General features: G+C 44.1%; 1 protein-coding gene across 1 annotated transcript; it reads left to right on the forward strand.

Moving 5' to 3' along the window:
- The first annotated feature begins 264 nt into the window (after nt 1-264).
- C13H15orf40 (chromosome 13 C15orf40 homolog) lies at nt 265-5,677 on the forward strand. The gene is made up of 4 exons (XM_058156243.1): nt 265-422; nt 2,894-3,020; nt 3,826-3,953; nt 5,089-5,677. The coding sequence occupies exons 1-4, from the start codon at nt 333-335 to the stop codon at nt 5,179-5,181; spliced, it is 438 nt and encodes a 145-aa protein (XP_058012226.1). The 5' UTR covers nt 265-332; the 3' UTR covers nt 5,182-5,677.
- The last annotated feature ends 10,459 nt before the right edge of the window (nt 5,678-16,136 follow it).

Genomic DNA, 16,136 nt, shown 5'->3' on the forward strand with positions numbered 1-16,136 from the left:
AGCACGTTATTATCACTTCAAATATACACTAATCGGGATACATAAAAAAATGAAAATTCATTGCATTCAGTGCTCAAAAGATTTAAACTTAATTAATTTACAAATTAATTAATTTAATTCCCCTAGTCGTAGGAATCTCTCTTTTATGGTCAAACTTGGTTACCCATCACAGCTTGGTCTTTAGTGATGCTCTTAGCTTCTCTTTAGCTTTTGCTAAAAGCCATCCCGCAGTTGAAAGCGTTCGGGATGCGCGCCTCTAGACATTTTTTCTATCTCTAGGAGCAGGACCGACCGGAAGGAGCAGGCGGAAGTGACGCAGACCACCCCACCTGATGCTGAATTGGGCTTTTCCGGCTTTCTGTCTCCGTTCGGGGTCTCCGGTTTGGGCTGCCGCGGGACGGAGACATGCCATGCCCCGGAAGGTCAGGCCCGGGAAGCGGACGGCCGCTGAAAAGGCTTGCAGGCCCCGTGCCCCCGTTTGAACTACAAGCCCCTTCCTCTCCTACTTTGCTTCCCCTTTGGAGGGATGATGGGAGTTGTAGTCTGGCACTCCTGGAGACGCTGCTCTTCCGGGTTGGGAGAGAGACCCATAGGCAGGATGAAGCGCAAAGGGGCAGAATTTCCCTTTGGGGAGGGGAGGGGTGGGGGTCCCTTGAGATAATTGAGGGCCCCGGTGCAATGTGGGGGGGAGGCAGCCTTTGCTTCTGCCCAGGGTTGGGGGGGGTCTGCAGAGGCGCCCCGTTTTCCATGGGAACTGAAAAAGGGACTTGATGCTTCTCTGCGCAATAGCAGTTAGACTTATATACCGCTTTATAGAGTTTTACAACCCTCTCTAAGCGGTTTACAGAGTCAGCCTCAATAATCTAGGTCCTCATTTTACCCATCTTGGAAGGCTGAGTCAACCTTGGGCCTGGTGAGATTCGAACTGGCAAACTGCAGGCAGCCGGCAGTCAGCAGAAGGAGCCTGCACTCTAAACCACTGCCCCACCGTGACTCATTAGAGTAAAATCTAAAATTAATTTACGCTGGTCTGGGGCTCAAAAAGTTGTTTATATTTGTTTTCTTAGCATTAAAAAGAGTCGAGTATTCAAAGCAAATCCTAATAATATACAACTCTTCTCCATATCTGTCACCCAACCGTTAGTTGCCTCCCTTCCTTTCTTTTGGTGGTTTACTAGTTTAAGTAAAGGTTCACTCCAAAAAAGTAACATTCCAAACTTTACATGAGAATATTTTAAAAAAGGTGGACCCTATGTAGACGAGAGTCTTGACAGTGAATTAAGAATGAGAGCAATAGCACTTAGACTTATATACCGCTTCACAGTGCTTTTACAGCCCCCTCTAAGCGGTTTACAGAGTCAGCATATTAACCCCCAACAATCTGGGTCCTCATTTTACCCACCTCGGAAGGAGGGAAGGCTGAGTCAACTCAAACAACAAGGATTATTATATGTACAATGGCCATACACCCTTATAAAGGAAAGCCCTTTATTGTCCTTTAGATTTATTTAATTTAATAACTTTCTTGGTTTTGCTCTTGAATTTTCCTTTGTAAAGGAAAGCAGGTTTTGTTTTTGTTTTTTTTTAATCTTTGAGATTTGCTCCTCTTTGAGGTTTTCCCTTTCAGGTTTGTCCAAATACCTTTTTCCAAGAAAATATGGTCACCGTAGTTAAGGGCCCTCATCACATCATTTTAAACTCTCAAGTCACCCCATATGTTGATTTTCTCCATGATCGAACAGTCAAGGCAGCAAATGAATGAGAGAGAGGGAGGGATGTTGGGTGGAGAAGATGGTTGTTTATTCATTTTAGAATAGAATAGAATAGAATAGAATTTTATTGGCCAAGTGTGATTGGACACACAAGGAATTTGTCTTGGTGCATATGCTCTCAGCTTTTACGCAAGCTAGATTCGAGCAGCTTAACATAATGGTCAGATATGGGAAGATTCCATTCTATACCCTACAATGAGCGTCTCTGCATTTGCAAAGCAGCAGAGGTAGAAGACCTGGCTCACATCCTATTTGACTGTCACTTGTAGAAGAGGGTGAGAGACAAGTACCTTGGTCCTTATACCAAACGGATGACCCATTGGGATCCCCATATCAGAACAATTTACTTTATGTGCGGCCAGAACCTGAAAATAACATTTAACACAGCACAATACTCAGGGGTGGGTTTCAGCCGGTTCTGACCAGTTCTGGAAAACCGGTAGCGGAAATTTTGAGTAGTTCGGAGAACTGGTAGTAAAAATTCTGACTGGCCGTGCCCCCATCTATTTTCTGCCTTCTGAGTCCCAGCTGATCAGGAGGAAATGGGGATTTTGCAGTATCCTTCCCCTGCCACGCCCACCAAGCCATTCTACGCCCATCAAGCCACGTCCACAGAACCAATAGTAAAAAAATTTGAAACCCACTACTGACAGTACTTGAACAAAATGGTTTGGTTGAGATCTGCATACGTGGGACTGATTGGGGTAGATTATAAGGGTGACAACTGAAATATAATTTTATGTCATTTTATTCTATTTTAATATTTATGTATTAAATTATATCTTAGCTTCTCTATTTTACCCTACTCTTATTTTAAATTGTATAAGATTTTCTCAGCGATATGTGTTTGCACCTTGTGCTTTGATATGTCCTATAGGCTAATCTAAGCTATCCTTTTAAACTGTGTTTTATTCCAATTTCATTTTAAATCTTAGTTTATTCCAATTCCATTTTAAATTGTTTTATTAGATTTTAGTAATAATTTGTGTCTGGAACTCTGCACTTTGATATGGCCCAAGGACTAATCAATAAAGTAAACTCCAACTCAAAAAAAAATAAATTATATGCTGCCCGTCTCACTGTCAAGGACTCATTTTGTATTTTCTTTTTTTTAATGTAAGGGGAAAGCACAGACTAAGGACTTCGTAAAGCCTTCTGTTCCTCCCGTTCCAGTGACAACTGATAAAAATGGTTCTGTTGTCATTTCTATTCATGCCAAACCAGGATCTAAACAAAATGCTGTAACAGGTAAGTTAAAGCATTTGTACATATGCAACATTGACAGGGTTTTGAGTAGAGGTCTTGCCTTGCCCCCCAGCAAGATTTCCTCAGAGAAGTGATTTGAGGATGGGGGTTGTCTGAATGAATCCGAACTGTTTGGAAAAGTGTCAAGGCCAGGGGTGAAATGCTCGCGGTTCAGACCGGATCGCCCGATCTGATAGCGATGGCGGCGGGTGATTTGGAGCAAAAGTCCCTGCCTGCCCCCACATGCCCAGCTGAGCCACCGCAATCATCAGAGGTTTTTTTTTTTTACTTTTAAAAGCATATTTTCTTCGGCTAAAAAAGGTAAAGGTTCCCCTCGCACATATGTGCATACGTGCTACTCTAGGGGGCGGTGCTCATCTCCCTTTCAAAGCCGAAGAGCCAGCGCTGTCCGAAGACATCTCCGTGGTCATGTGGAAGGCAAGACTAAACGCCAAAGGCGCACGGAACGCTGTTACCTTCCCACCTTTGGTGGTCCCTATTTTTCCACTTGCATTTTTTACGTGCTTTCGAACTGCTAGGTTGGCAGAAGCTGGGACAAGTCATGGGAGCTCACCCCATTATGCGGCACTCAGGATTCGAACCGCTGAACTGCCGACCTTTCGATCGACAAACTCAGCATCTTAGCCACTGAGCCACCACGTCCCCCTCAGCTAGGCTACTCCACAGCTATGTCTATAAATCTCTAAGCTAATGTTGACATTAGATACAGGTGAGAGAGTCTAAAGGTGCATTATAGGGCACGAGTTTTAATAGCAGTGATGGCTACCATCTAAAATACTTGTTGCAGATCTGACCACCGATGCGGTAAGCGTGGCCATCGCAGCCCCTCCCTCCGAAGGGGAAGCCAACGCAGAGCTCTGTCGCTACCTCTCTAAAATCCTTGAAGTCAAGAAGAACGATGTGGTGTTGGAGAAGGTACACTTGCCTTTGTGAGCTTGGGTTCTTTTCTTTCTTTTCTTTTTTTTGAATTTTTTTTAATTTATTTTTAAACATAAAAAAAGAAAACATCAAATCAATTTCATTACAACATGCTGCATGGGTGCTAACATATCTTCCTGTGCATTCACAAAATAAACATCTCTTTCATACGTATATTTTATACTTTTTTAAATTTTATTTTATTTTTATTTGCATTTATATCCCGCCCTTCTCCGAAGACTCAGGGCAGCTTACACTATGTTAGCAATAGTCTTCATCCATTTGTATATTATACAAAGTCAACTTATTGCCCCCAACAATCTGGGTCCTCATTTTACCTACCTTATAAAGGATGGAAGGCTGAGTCAACCTTGGGCCTGGTGGGACTTGAACCTGCAGTAATTGCAAGCAGCTGTGTTAATAACAGACTGTCTTAGCAGTCTGAGCCATCAGAGGCCCCTACTTATCTTTTCTAACATATCTTTCCATCTAACCAATTATAGAATAAGTCCCACATTTTATTATACTGCTTATCTTCTTGCTCTCTAATTTCAAATGTTAACTTACTCATCTCTGCACATTCCAACATTTTTCTAATTATTTCATCTTGCGAAGGTAACTTTTCATTTTTCCAATTTTTTGCAAATACAATCCTGGCTGCTGTAATAATATTCACAATCAAATCTTTAATATCTCTAGTATATATCTCAAGTATAATTCCCAACAGAAAGACTTCTGGCTTAAAAGTCAATATGCTTTTTGATCATTTTTTCCAACCACGTGTGTATTTTAATCCAATATCTTTTCGCTTCGACGCATATCCACCACATGTGGTAGTATGATCCAGGTGTCTGATGACATTTCCAGCATTTTTCAGATTTGTCCTTAAACATTCTGGCAATTCTTGTCAGGGGTAAATGCCACCTGTAAAACATCTTATACAAATTCTCTTTGACATCGTCATTTTATAATTATGCATCCACAATTACTGCCAGGTCTCTAAATCTATCCCATGACCAAAATTTCTCCCCCATCAGCTTGGGTTCTTGAGCCTTCCTCTGCACGTCAAATGGGGAAAAGAATCCATTTCGGAATCCCTAAAAAACGTCTCTTGCTTGTGTTTTTAAAACAGGGGAGTAAATCTCGAGAAAAAATTGTGAAAATTTTGGCCCCGCTGACTCCAGAGGATGTTTTGGAGAAGCTGAGGAAAGAGAGTTCCAGCTGAAGCGATGCCTAACCAAAGCCTTCATCAGTTGTTTCTCCAGACGCAAAGAATGACTTCGTTTTGGTGTATGAGAGCTCACAGATACAAGTGGTGGAGAACCCAGCAAGAGATCTGTAGACAGCTGTAAAGCTTAATTTAAGATATAAAAAAGGGTCCGGTTATTTTAGTGTCATAATAACAAGGTGCAGAGTTATTTGAAAGAACCTCACTGGGCCCTGAAGATAACCTTTCTCAGTCCATCTCGACATTTTTTTCCAAGTAGCTTAGTTTTGTTTAGCTGGTCGGGAAGGCAAATAGTCATTTTCATTGCATCAAAGGTGATACATATCCATGGAAAGATAATTTAATCAAGAATGTAATGCAATAACTTTTATGAAGGATTTGCTATTAGAATAGCAGTTACAGTATAAAGAAGAAAAGTGAAACACGTAGAAAAAATGAGGTATGCAAAAATTATCACCATAGAAAAAATGAGATATACAAAAATTATCACCATTTCCGTTAATACTTAGTTGGGTAACCTTTAGCATGAATTAGGGCCTTACAATGTCTTCCCATGGAGTGAACCAAGTCTTTAGTTCTGCAGCTGTTCTAATGTGAAACCAAGATTGAATGATGGCTTCTATTAACTAGGTTTTATTGCTGGGTCACTTCTGACTAACAAGTTTCTTTAATCGGCTTCATAGATTTTCCATTGGGTTAAGGTCTGGGCTATTCCCAGGCCATTCCAGCAGTGGAATATGATCATCTTGAAACTCCAAAAAAAAAAAAAGGTGTTATTAGCCATCAAACCTCAAAAATACACTTTTCCCAAAAGGTTTCCACAATTTTGGCCACTACTATATTTGAACCTTTGGTAAACAGGATTGGTGGGTTATTGCCCACCTCTTTAACCAGAGATCATTATGAATTAATAAAAAAAATTCAGGGCACCATTTTTCATGTTCAGATATTTTTATCAGTCACAATGCTTGGACAATACTTGAAAATTCTGTTTTGACTTTGTTAGGTACAGTGGGTTCCCCCCCCCCCACAACATTGCTCCTATACCAAGATCTGAGTTTTGTATTATTTGATGCAGAAAATGTGTCTTCAGCTTTATATTTGCATGTGTTAAGCTATCGGCCCCTTAATTGGTTTCCATCACATGGAAGAAACAATAATGTGCTTCCCCCTTGAATTAGAAAAGGGCTTTTTAAGGCAGTCTGAATTCTGGTTTTGCAACATCCTGCCCCAGCATCTCCCCTTTGTTCCACAGGAGGAATGTTGACTTAAACGTTTAGAGATAGAGGAGTCCTTGCAGATTTTACTCTGCTAATGGTTGCCACTGTAGAGGCAGTCTTATCTCTGTTTCAAGGCCATTGAACCAGCACTATCCAAAGACATTTCCGCAGTCATGTGACCAACATGATGTCATGGAGCACTGAAGTGGTACCTATTTATCTACTCGCATTTGCATGCTTTCGAACTGCTAGGTTGACAGGAGCTGGAGTGAGAAGGAGAGCTTACCCCTAAACTTGGAGCTCGGGTCTCAAAATGGAGACATTTGGAGTCCCTTAAATCTCTCCTCCTCACCATGTTGTTGTTGTTGTTTTATCCTGATGCTAGACAAAATGCCTCGCTCCTTTTAAATTAAAACTGACCGATATTTTGTCAGTTGGATTTTATTGCGTTTATTTTATTCCATTGATATAGCTGCCGGTCTGGCAAAGCGATGAATGACTTGTGGTTGCAAGACTCCCATTTGTATCACTGGAAGCCCATTGGTTTCATTGCCAGTTATGGTATTAGTGGAAGGGAGAAAAATTGTTCTGTTTTAACCCAGGGAACCTTCGATGTTGTTTTGACTTACCGTAGTTTTCAGAGTATAAGACACACCTTTTTCCCCCAAAAAAGAGAATGAAAATCTGAGTACGTTTTATACTCCAAATGTAGCCCTGCCCAGCTTCTCAAATGGAAGTTTCAGAGGCTGAAAAAAGCATCAGAAATGAAGCTTCTCAGAAAAGAAGCCCCCAAACAGAGCTTCAGAAAAGAAGCCTCCAAACAGAGTTTCAGAAAAGAAGCCTCCAAACAGAGCTTCAAAAAAGAAGCCCCCAAACAGAGCTTCAGAAAAAAAGCCCCCAAACAGAGCTTCAGAAAAAAAGCCTCAAACAGAGCTTCAGAAAAAAAGCCCCCAAACAGAGCTTCTGTTTCGGAGGCTTTCAGAGGCAGAAAAAAAAGTTTTTTCTGAAACCAAGTTTCAGAGGTTTCAGAGGCAGAAAGAAAAGCAAAAAAAAAAAAAAAAGCAAGGAAGGCACAGAGCTCACAACCAAGGAACCTGTTGCTAAAATTCACCTCTGCGAACAGCTGATCGGGGGTATTCCGGGAGGCCCATCCACCTGCCAATCAGCTTTTTTCTTATTTTCCTCTCCCAAAACTGAGATGCGTCTTATACTCTGAAAAATACGGTAAACTCTGTTCATTCCTCCTCATTGTGCTTCTTCTTCCCCCCCCCCCCCCATTTATCTTAAGGGCCCTAGATTTGCATTTCAGTTGTTGGCAAATTAAAAGAAATCGTTCATTTTGTCCCTCTTCCTCTCGGTCTTGCTTCTCCAGAACATACCCATGAGCCCTCCATGCTCAGCGCCATAAATTCAAATCACTCCAAGAGATAAAAGCCTTTTCAAGAACGCAGCCATAATTTCCCGGGGCGCCAGCAACAACATCAGCACAAAACAATAACAAAAAGCTTTGCCTATGGTTCTTCCTTCCACCTCATTATTCTCACTTTGTGTCCATGAGCTCTTGCCTTGTTCCGGCTTCTTGTTCTCATAGGTTAACGGGTTTTTTCCCCCCTTCCGTACGTAAGATGATGCATTGCTCAATCAACAGGCTGTTGATCTAACCCAGGGTTGTCAAACTCAATTTCATTGAGGGCTGCATCAGGGTTGTGTTTGACCTTGGAGGGCCACAATGGGTGTGGCCGGCTCAACATCACTCGTGTCTGGGGCGCCTGTGGTGGCCCGAGCGCTCTGCCAGTGAAAACGGGTTCCTGAACTCTGTTTTCGGCTACGACTGTCAACTCGCAAAGCATCCCTGGCTTGTTCTCGAGTTGCCATAGGCAAGGGGGACAGGAAACCAACCAAGCAGTATGGCAGCCAAAGACAGGAGCACATTCCAGACATATCTTTCTCAAGGCTGTCTCCTAGGGTTACCCACAGCACCCTGGAGGGGAATGATCTCTACAACCTGGGAAATTGCTCTGTTGGCGAATGTGATTGATGACACACCCTGGGGGGAGGGGGGAAACAGGGTCATGATTGGGGCCGTGGGGTCAGAGTTGGCTTCATTTGGGAACCTGCAGACATGAAGCTCCTAATAAATAACGGGATTTCTTTTGAAGCTTGGCTTGAGGCTCGTGATTTAATTACGGCATCCGTTGAAACCCTGACAACGACGGCTTCCTGCAGCCTTCTGGCAGCGGCTGCATGCGGCCCTCCTGAGCTACGTTTTCATTGGCAGAGGCACTGCGGGCCGGTCCTTAGCTGTTTCCAGGGCGGCCCTATGGGCCAGATATAAACACCCTGCGGGCCAGATCCGGCCCCCGGGCCTTGAGTTTGGCACCTCTGATCTAACCGTATGCTCTTACTTAAGAGCAAGGGGACATCCAAATTAGGTTTGAAACCCAGATAAGCTGCAGTCTTGGAGGACATTATGGTGAGGAAGCCTCCTGGAGCCACCAAGACTGCAGAAGGCTATCACAGTTCAGAGGGGCTGCTGCTTTTTGGTAAGTGACAGCTCTCGATGTGGGTAGAGCAGTGAATATGTGGGATTGGAAGGGAGGAGATGCAGCTTCAAATACACTCATCGTTTAATTAAGTTTCTTCTTAATTCCAGTTTGGGATATCAATTAAAATAGAGCTGGAAGGGATTTTGGAGGTCTTCTAGTCCAGCCCCCTGCCCAAGCAGGAGACCCTATACCGTTTCAGATAAATGACTGTCCAGTCTTTTCTTAAAAACTTCCAGTGATGAAGCACCCACAACTTCTGAAGGCAAGCTGTCCCATTTTTTAATTGTTCTCACTCTTAAGAAGTTTCTCCTTAATTCCAGATTGCTTGTCTCCTCCCATCCATTGTTCCTTTTTCTTGCTTTCTGGTGCTTTGGAACCAATCAATTTTCTAGAACCAAATCGATCCATATTAGAGTTGGTCAGAAATACAGGTAATCCTCAACCTATAGCCACAATTAAGCCCCAAAAGCTTAACGTGCAGTCTTGATTCTTCACGCCCGATACAGATTGAGCAAAGAATCTAGCAAGAGTTTACAGAATACCCACGGATGGTGTCATCTGGCAGGACTGACGGTTGAATCTCTTTTCCCAGGGCAAAGGATTCCTGCTAGCTATTTCCTTTGAGAACATCTCCCACCCTGATGTCACAGCCATCTGAAGATGTTAGGGCATGCTCGAATGGGTGGCACAGCAAAGTCAGAATCACATGGGACCTTTCTGTTCCCCAGCCTGCTTGGACTTGCCTCGCGAATAACACCTTTCTGCGCTAATCTTTGCAGATCACCAGTCTCCTTAGAGCGGAATGGGACTTTTCACCTTGAACACTTGGCACTGCCTGTTTCTCCACCAGGGTTTCGCCTCCATGTTATTATGCCTCAGCATTTTGGGCACTGGCTTCGAACTGTCCTGTGCGCCCAAAAGCCTGACGCAAACTGTACTGTGACGAATGGGCCATGGTGAAGAGACTGGGACAGAGAGGCCGTGGCCCAAAGTGCTGAGGCAGAATAACACGGAGGCAAAACCCTGGTGGAGAAACAGGCAGCACCAAGAGTTCGAGGTGAAAAGTCCTACCTAGACCCTCCTTAGAGGCCTCTTGACAGGCAGGGAGGGTAAATGCTTGGGCATCCTCATGAATGAAGACAGAAGGAGATTATCTGATTCAATAAAAGTTGCTCGTGAATCTGTGGGTAGATGTAGCAATAAATACTAAATTACTCTTTCAACAGGAACTGACAGGTTGAAGAGGCAGTAACTCCACTTTCCAGATACTTAATACTCTGTATTAAGCATTTAGCTTGACTTGGAGACCTCGGAAGGATGGAAGGCTGAGTCAGCCTTGAGCTGGTCAGAATCGAACTGCTGGCAGTGGGCAGAATTTGCCTGCAATGCTGCAATGCTAACCACTGCACCACCACCGTTCTTTTAATTGTGAAAAACAGGCATAAGTCTCTCTTTTTTTTCCAGGCTGTTTTAGCTTTGCTCTCTAAATGAATGGTTGTTGAGTCAAGAACTCCTACTTGTATCACCTAAGTTATTAAATAGTGATGAAACGTATCTCTTTCTTGGTTAAAAGTTCTTAAGCTTGATGAGAGGCTGTGAAGTTGATGTCACTGCTTCGCATCCCCTGTTGTGAAAGAAAGATCTGGAGCAGCAAATAAGTAGATTTATCTGCACCCTTAGAAGTAAAGAGATAGAAACCCTGCTGAGCTTAAATTAGACTGCACAGAACCTTCTACAGCTCTCAGTGCATTGAGCCTTTTACAATTACGGTTAGCTCTTTGGGAGAAATTTCACAGACTTTACGGCATCTCACTCTTGTCTAGTTCAGAGTTTCACAAACCCCTGGTCCGTGGACTGTCACCAAAACATTTTCCATGGCTTCCCTATTTTATAATACCACTTTATAATGCCTTGGTAAGGCCACACATGGCATACTGCATCCAGTTTTGGTCGCCATGATATAGAAAAGATGTGGACTCTCGAAAGAATGCGGAGAAGAGCAACAAAGATGATTAGGGGACTGGAGGCTAAAACATATGAAGAAGAGTTGCTGGAATTGGGTATGTCTAGTTTAATGAAAAGAAGGACTAAGGGAGACAGGATAAAAAGTCTTCCAATATCTCAGAGGCTGCCACAAAGAAGAGAGAGTCAAACTATTCTCCAAAGAACCTGAAGGCAGGACAAGAAGCAATGGGTGGAAACTAATCAAGAAGAGAAGCAACTTAGAACTAAGGAGAAATTTCCTGACAGTGAGAACAATTAATCAGTGGAACAACTTGCCTTTAGAAGTTGTGAATGCTCCAACACTGGAAATTTTTAAGAAGAGTTTGGATAGCCATTTTTCTGACGTTGTATAGGGTTTCCTGTCTAAGCAGAGGGTTGGACTAGAAGACCTCCAAGGTCCCTTCCAACTCTTCCTCTTCCTCTTCCTCTTCTTCTTCTACCCAAATGATGTTAAATACTTGTATTTTATTATCATCTACTCTAGATTCCATATCTAGACCCAGAAGTAAAGGGTGTAGCTTACTCAGTTAAAGGTGGCCCTTTCTCCAGAATTCCACCCTTCTTCTGTCATTTCCACCCCCGTGGCCCCAAATCTAGTACCACCTACTTGATTCATCCGATGCTTTTGGTATTTGCAAACCCTAATCATGTTCCCCGATGTGTGGGGGAGTTGTTATCTTCTGCAGCGAGGCAAAACTAACACCCTGTAATTACTGCGAGAAGCTGGTGGAGTCCCTCTGCTCTTCCAGCCAAGCAAGCTGAGGAGAGCGCAAAGGGGAGGGGAGAGGAAAGGCTCTTCGCAAAGGCGGATGCCAAGGATTGTGAAACTTCCCACGATTCCCATGGTGCTAAATTGCTAACTCCGTTCGGAGAGTGCACGAAGCCTTTCGCTCTGGGAACACGTTCAGCCATGGATACCTGAACCTCATCTGAGGTTGGTTTCTAGGCACTGCCGTGTAGTGGAATCAGGGGTAAAATGCACTTACCTTCGCTACCGGCTCGGAGATGGGCGCTTGCGCGTGCATGCATGCGCTACGTTTGTGTGCGCCTCTTTTGCACATGCGCAGAGAGTCAGCAGACAGGATGTGATGACGTCTGGGTGGGGAGCTGAGCAGGACAGCGGCAGCGCCAGGGAAGCATTGGCACATCCTCTCTTCAAGCGGGTTGAGCCGTGAGCAGCCTTTGCTGTAGCGCAGTTGCTCCGGTGGCTTTGGCTCTTTCTTTGGGCGTCAAGAGGGCGAGTGCGGCCGGTTACTCACTTTGCTGCCGAAGTCCCTCAAGCCAACGTGCTGGTGAAACCCAGCCGCGAAGCCTTCCAGCTTGCAAGGAGGGAGATTTGAATCGGTTCGGCGAACTGATTCAAATCGTCCCTACCGCCTCGGCCGAGCCGGGCCGAGGTGGTCGAATTTTATTAGAGCCGTGATGGCGAACCTATGGCACACGTGCCGGAAGTGGCACGCAGAGCCATCTCTCCAGGCATGCAACCTGTCACCCATTGCTCTTCCGGGTTTCGGCACACCGGCCAGCTGGTTTTCATGTGCACGCGAGCACCAGAAACCAGAAGAGAGGTGGCCAGTGCACATGCACGTGCTGGAAACCGGAAGATCGTCTTCCCGGCTCGCGTATGCACACCGGGCGGCTGCTCTTCTGGTTTCCGGCACTCGGTGCCACAAGGTTCACCAACACTATACTAGAGCTTCTAAGGGTCAGGGTTGCATCTGTAGGCCCTTTCTCAAGAAGAGATTTGGATGATATGGATAGTCTGCGACTTACAGCATTCCGTTTAGTGGCCACTCTTAAGTTAGAACACAAGTGAAAAAAGGGACTTATGGCCGTTTTTTCACATGTACGACTGTTGCAGCATCACCATGGTCACGTGATCGAAATTCACACGCTTGGCAACAGGTTCATATTTATGATGGTTGCAGTGTCCCCGGGGTCATAAGATCCCTTTTTGCGACCGTCTGACAAGCGAAGACTGTCTGACAAGAGTTCCCTAGAGTCGGGAACGGGGAACCTTTACCTTTTAGGAACTTCATAATGCAAGAAGAATAGTTGAAGAACAGTTTTGTGCCCGGTAATTGTGCTTTAACAGATTAACAGAGCTGGAAGGGACCTTGTCCAACCTCCAGCCCAAGCAGGAGAGCCCACATCATTTCTGACAAATGGCAATCTAGTCTCTTCTTGAAAGCTTCCAGCGATGAAGCTCCCACAACTTCTGTTCCATGGGTTGATTGCTCTCACTGTCAGAAAATTTTTCCTTATTTCTAGGTTGAATCTCTCCTTGATCAGGAGTGGGATTTTGTGGGGGGTTATCCAAACTGCACAGAATCTTAGCTAGAGGTTCTCCCGAACCCCCATGAACCCCCAGCAGTCCCACCCCTGACCTTAGACTGTGCAAAGCTCTTGAAAGAAGAATCCACAAGGACGCATACAAAGACCTCTTTCTCAATCATGGAACCAGCCACATCTTGGAAACACCTCGGATGGAAACTAATCAAGGGGAGAAGCAACCTACAACTAAAGAGAAATTTCCTGATGGAACAATTAATCAGTGAAACGACTTGCCTCCAGAAGTTGTGGGTGCTTCACTGGAAGTTTTTAAGAAGAGATTGGACAACCATCGGTCTGAAATAGTGCAGGGTTTCCTGCCTGAGCAGGGGGTTGGACTAGAAGACCTCCAAGGTCCCTTCCAAATCTGGTTATTCTTTTTCCAAACACGCATGGCTGCTTCAGAAGATGCTCCCGGCTGTCTCTATTTCCAGGAGAAATTCAAACAGATTTCTTCTTTTTTTTCCCCCAGTGGATTTACACAGCCAAGCTCCAGATCTGTTTTAACGTTAGAAATTGTCTTAGCCTTCTCAGACTTAAAAGCCAGAAAATCATTTGGGGGTTATGCACAAATTTACTGGCTGAGATGTTTTGGAGAATTAGGGTGGGGGTGGGGGGTGCAGGTCAAAAAAAAAGGCTGCCCAGTGAAAGCAAAACAAAACACAAGATAATGATGATGATGATGATCTCTGATAGTGGGAATATACTTCGAAGGGTAACAAGTAGAAGCAGATTCTCGTGACAAATGCAGGCAATCTGTGCTGGGGTTTCCCTTGCCAAGGGAAAATTGACTCCAAGCCTCTTATTTGAAGCTCTCGTCCACTGTTTTGGCTTTGAAATGGGATTTCATTCGATTCCCACCCTCCCTTTTATTTCCCTTATTGTTTTTTTTTATTTGCATTTATATCCCGCCCTTCTCCGAAGACTCAGGACGGCTTACACTATGTCAAGAAATAGTCTTCATCCATTTGTATATTATATACAAAGTCAACTTTTATTGCCCCCAACAATCTGGGTCCTCATTTTACCTACCTTATAAAAGATGGAAGGCTGAGTCAACCTTGGGCCTGGTGGGACTTGAACCTGCAGTAATTGCAAGCAGCTGCTGTTAATAACAGACTGTCTTAGCAGTCTGAGCCACCAGCTACTTCCTTGGTGGAAGGAGAAGCTCATTAAAAATACCCTGCTTGTCGTTCTGAGCAAAAGATTTTCATTAAAAAAAAAAACACTTCCCAAATTCCATATATATATATGTGGAATATATATACATATGTGCTAGTCGTTCCCGACTCTAGGGGGCGGTGCTCATCTCCATTTCAAAGCCGAAGAACCAGCGCTGTCCGAAGATGTCTCATGTGGTTATGTGGCTGGCATGACTCAATGCCAAAGGCGCACGGAACGCTGTTACCTTCCCAGCAAAGGTAGTCCGTATTTTCCTACTTGAATTTTTTACATGCTTTTGAACTGCTAGGTTGGCAGAAGCTGGGACAAGTAACGGGAGCTCACCCTGTTACGCGGCGCTAGGGATTCGAACCACTGAACTGCCGACCTTTCGATCAATAAGCTCAGCGTCTTAGCCACTAGGCCATGGTGGCCACTAGGCCCTTTATATATATATATATATGTTTTCTGAGGTTTTCGCGGGTGTTTGTATGTAGGTCTTTGGTTATTCGGGTTTTCTCCCACGTAAAATTGGAAGTGTCTTGGTGACGTTTCGACGAAGTCTCATATATATATAAAAACAAATACAATCCAAGCCTTTCGGGCAAAGGAAAAATGCTTTTAAAAGTTTTTTAAAAAAACCCTCTGATGATCGCGCGGCTCAGCTGGGGTGGGGTGGGGGCAGGGATTTTTGCTACCGGTTCTCCGAACCACCCACCGCCATCGCTACCGGATCACGCGATCCGGTCCGAACTGGGAGCATTTCACCCCTGGTCTTAATCTTTAACTCCATCAAATATTGTCACAGGGTTGAATTTGTTTTTTTATCTCCAGAGGTTTAACAAGCCCCTTGCAGATCCAATAAGAAAACATTTTCCAGTTCCATTCTCCTGGTTTGTCATTTGTATTTCTCTTTTCATTTTTAAAGCTTTAGTTAGTTTCTTTTATACGTCCAATCAAGTATCCTTTTCCAAATCATTCTCTTGGCCTGTCATTTGTGGTACCTCTGAAATTCTTGATGTTATTCCCCTAGGCTGATTTCTCCTTGTTTTGCTCCTAATTTAAGAATCGCTCCCCTGCTGCAAATGGCAGCAACTATACATAGATGACCACTTGATATCGTACTGCTATGCCCCAAAGGTGGATTGTGCTTTTATTACATAGCGCACCATTTTTCTACCTCACTAGCTGCTCTCTCTGGAGGTTTTTATTAGGAAAAAATCAACTTAACATTGGCAGGTGATTACATCAACAGATTTGGAGTTTGCCACCTGCGTCTTCCTAAAACCATTTCCCCCCCCCTTTAGATCTTTATAAATAGGAAGTCTGCTTCTTTGAAATTTTAAATTTCTTGCTGTAAAGCTTTTGAAGAGGGAGGCACGTTTGGGAAATGCAGGTAGTCCTCGACTTATAACAGTTCATTTAGTGGGCAGTCAAAGTTAAGTAAAGGTAAAGGTTCCCCTTGCACATATGTGCTAGTCGTTCCCGACTCTAGGGGGTGGTGCTTATTTCCGTTTCAAAGCCGAAGAGCCAGCGCTGTCCGAAGACGTCTCCGTGGTCATGTGGCTGGCATGACTCAACACCAAAGGCGCACGGAACGCTGTTCCCTTCCCACCAAAGGTGGTCCCTATTTTCCTACTTGCATTTTTTTATGTGCTTTTTACTGCTCAGTTGGCAGAAGCTGGGACAA

Source organism: Ahaetulla prasina, chromosome 13 (genome assembly GCF_028640845.1).
Source record: "Ahaetulla prasina isolate Xishuangbanna chromosome 13, ASM2864084v1, whole genome shotgun sequence".
NCBI lineage: Eukaryota > Metazoa > Chordata > Lepidosauria > Squamata > Colubridae > Ahaetulla > Ahaetulla prasina.

Bases quoted from the DNA above. Each gene is read 5' to 3' on its own strand.
- C13H15orf40 (XM_058156243.1), top strand. From the start codon at position 333: ATGCTGAATTGGGCTTTTCCGGCTTTCTGTCTCCGTTCGGGGTCTCCG. The intron at 423-2,893 runs GTCAGGCCCGGG...TTTTAATGTAAG, and splicing joins GACATGCCATGCCCCGGAAG to GGGAAAGCACAGACTAAGGA. The intron at 3,021-3,825 runs GTAAGTTAAAGC...TACTTGTTGCAG, and splicing joins TAAACAAAATGCTGTAACAG to ATCTGACCACCGATGCGGTA.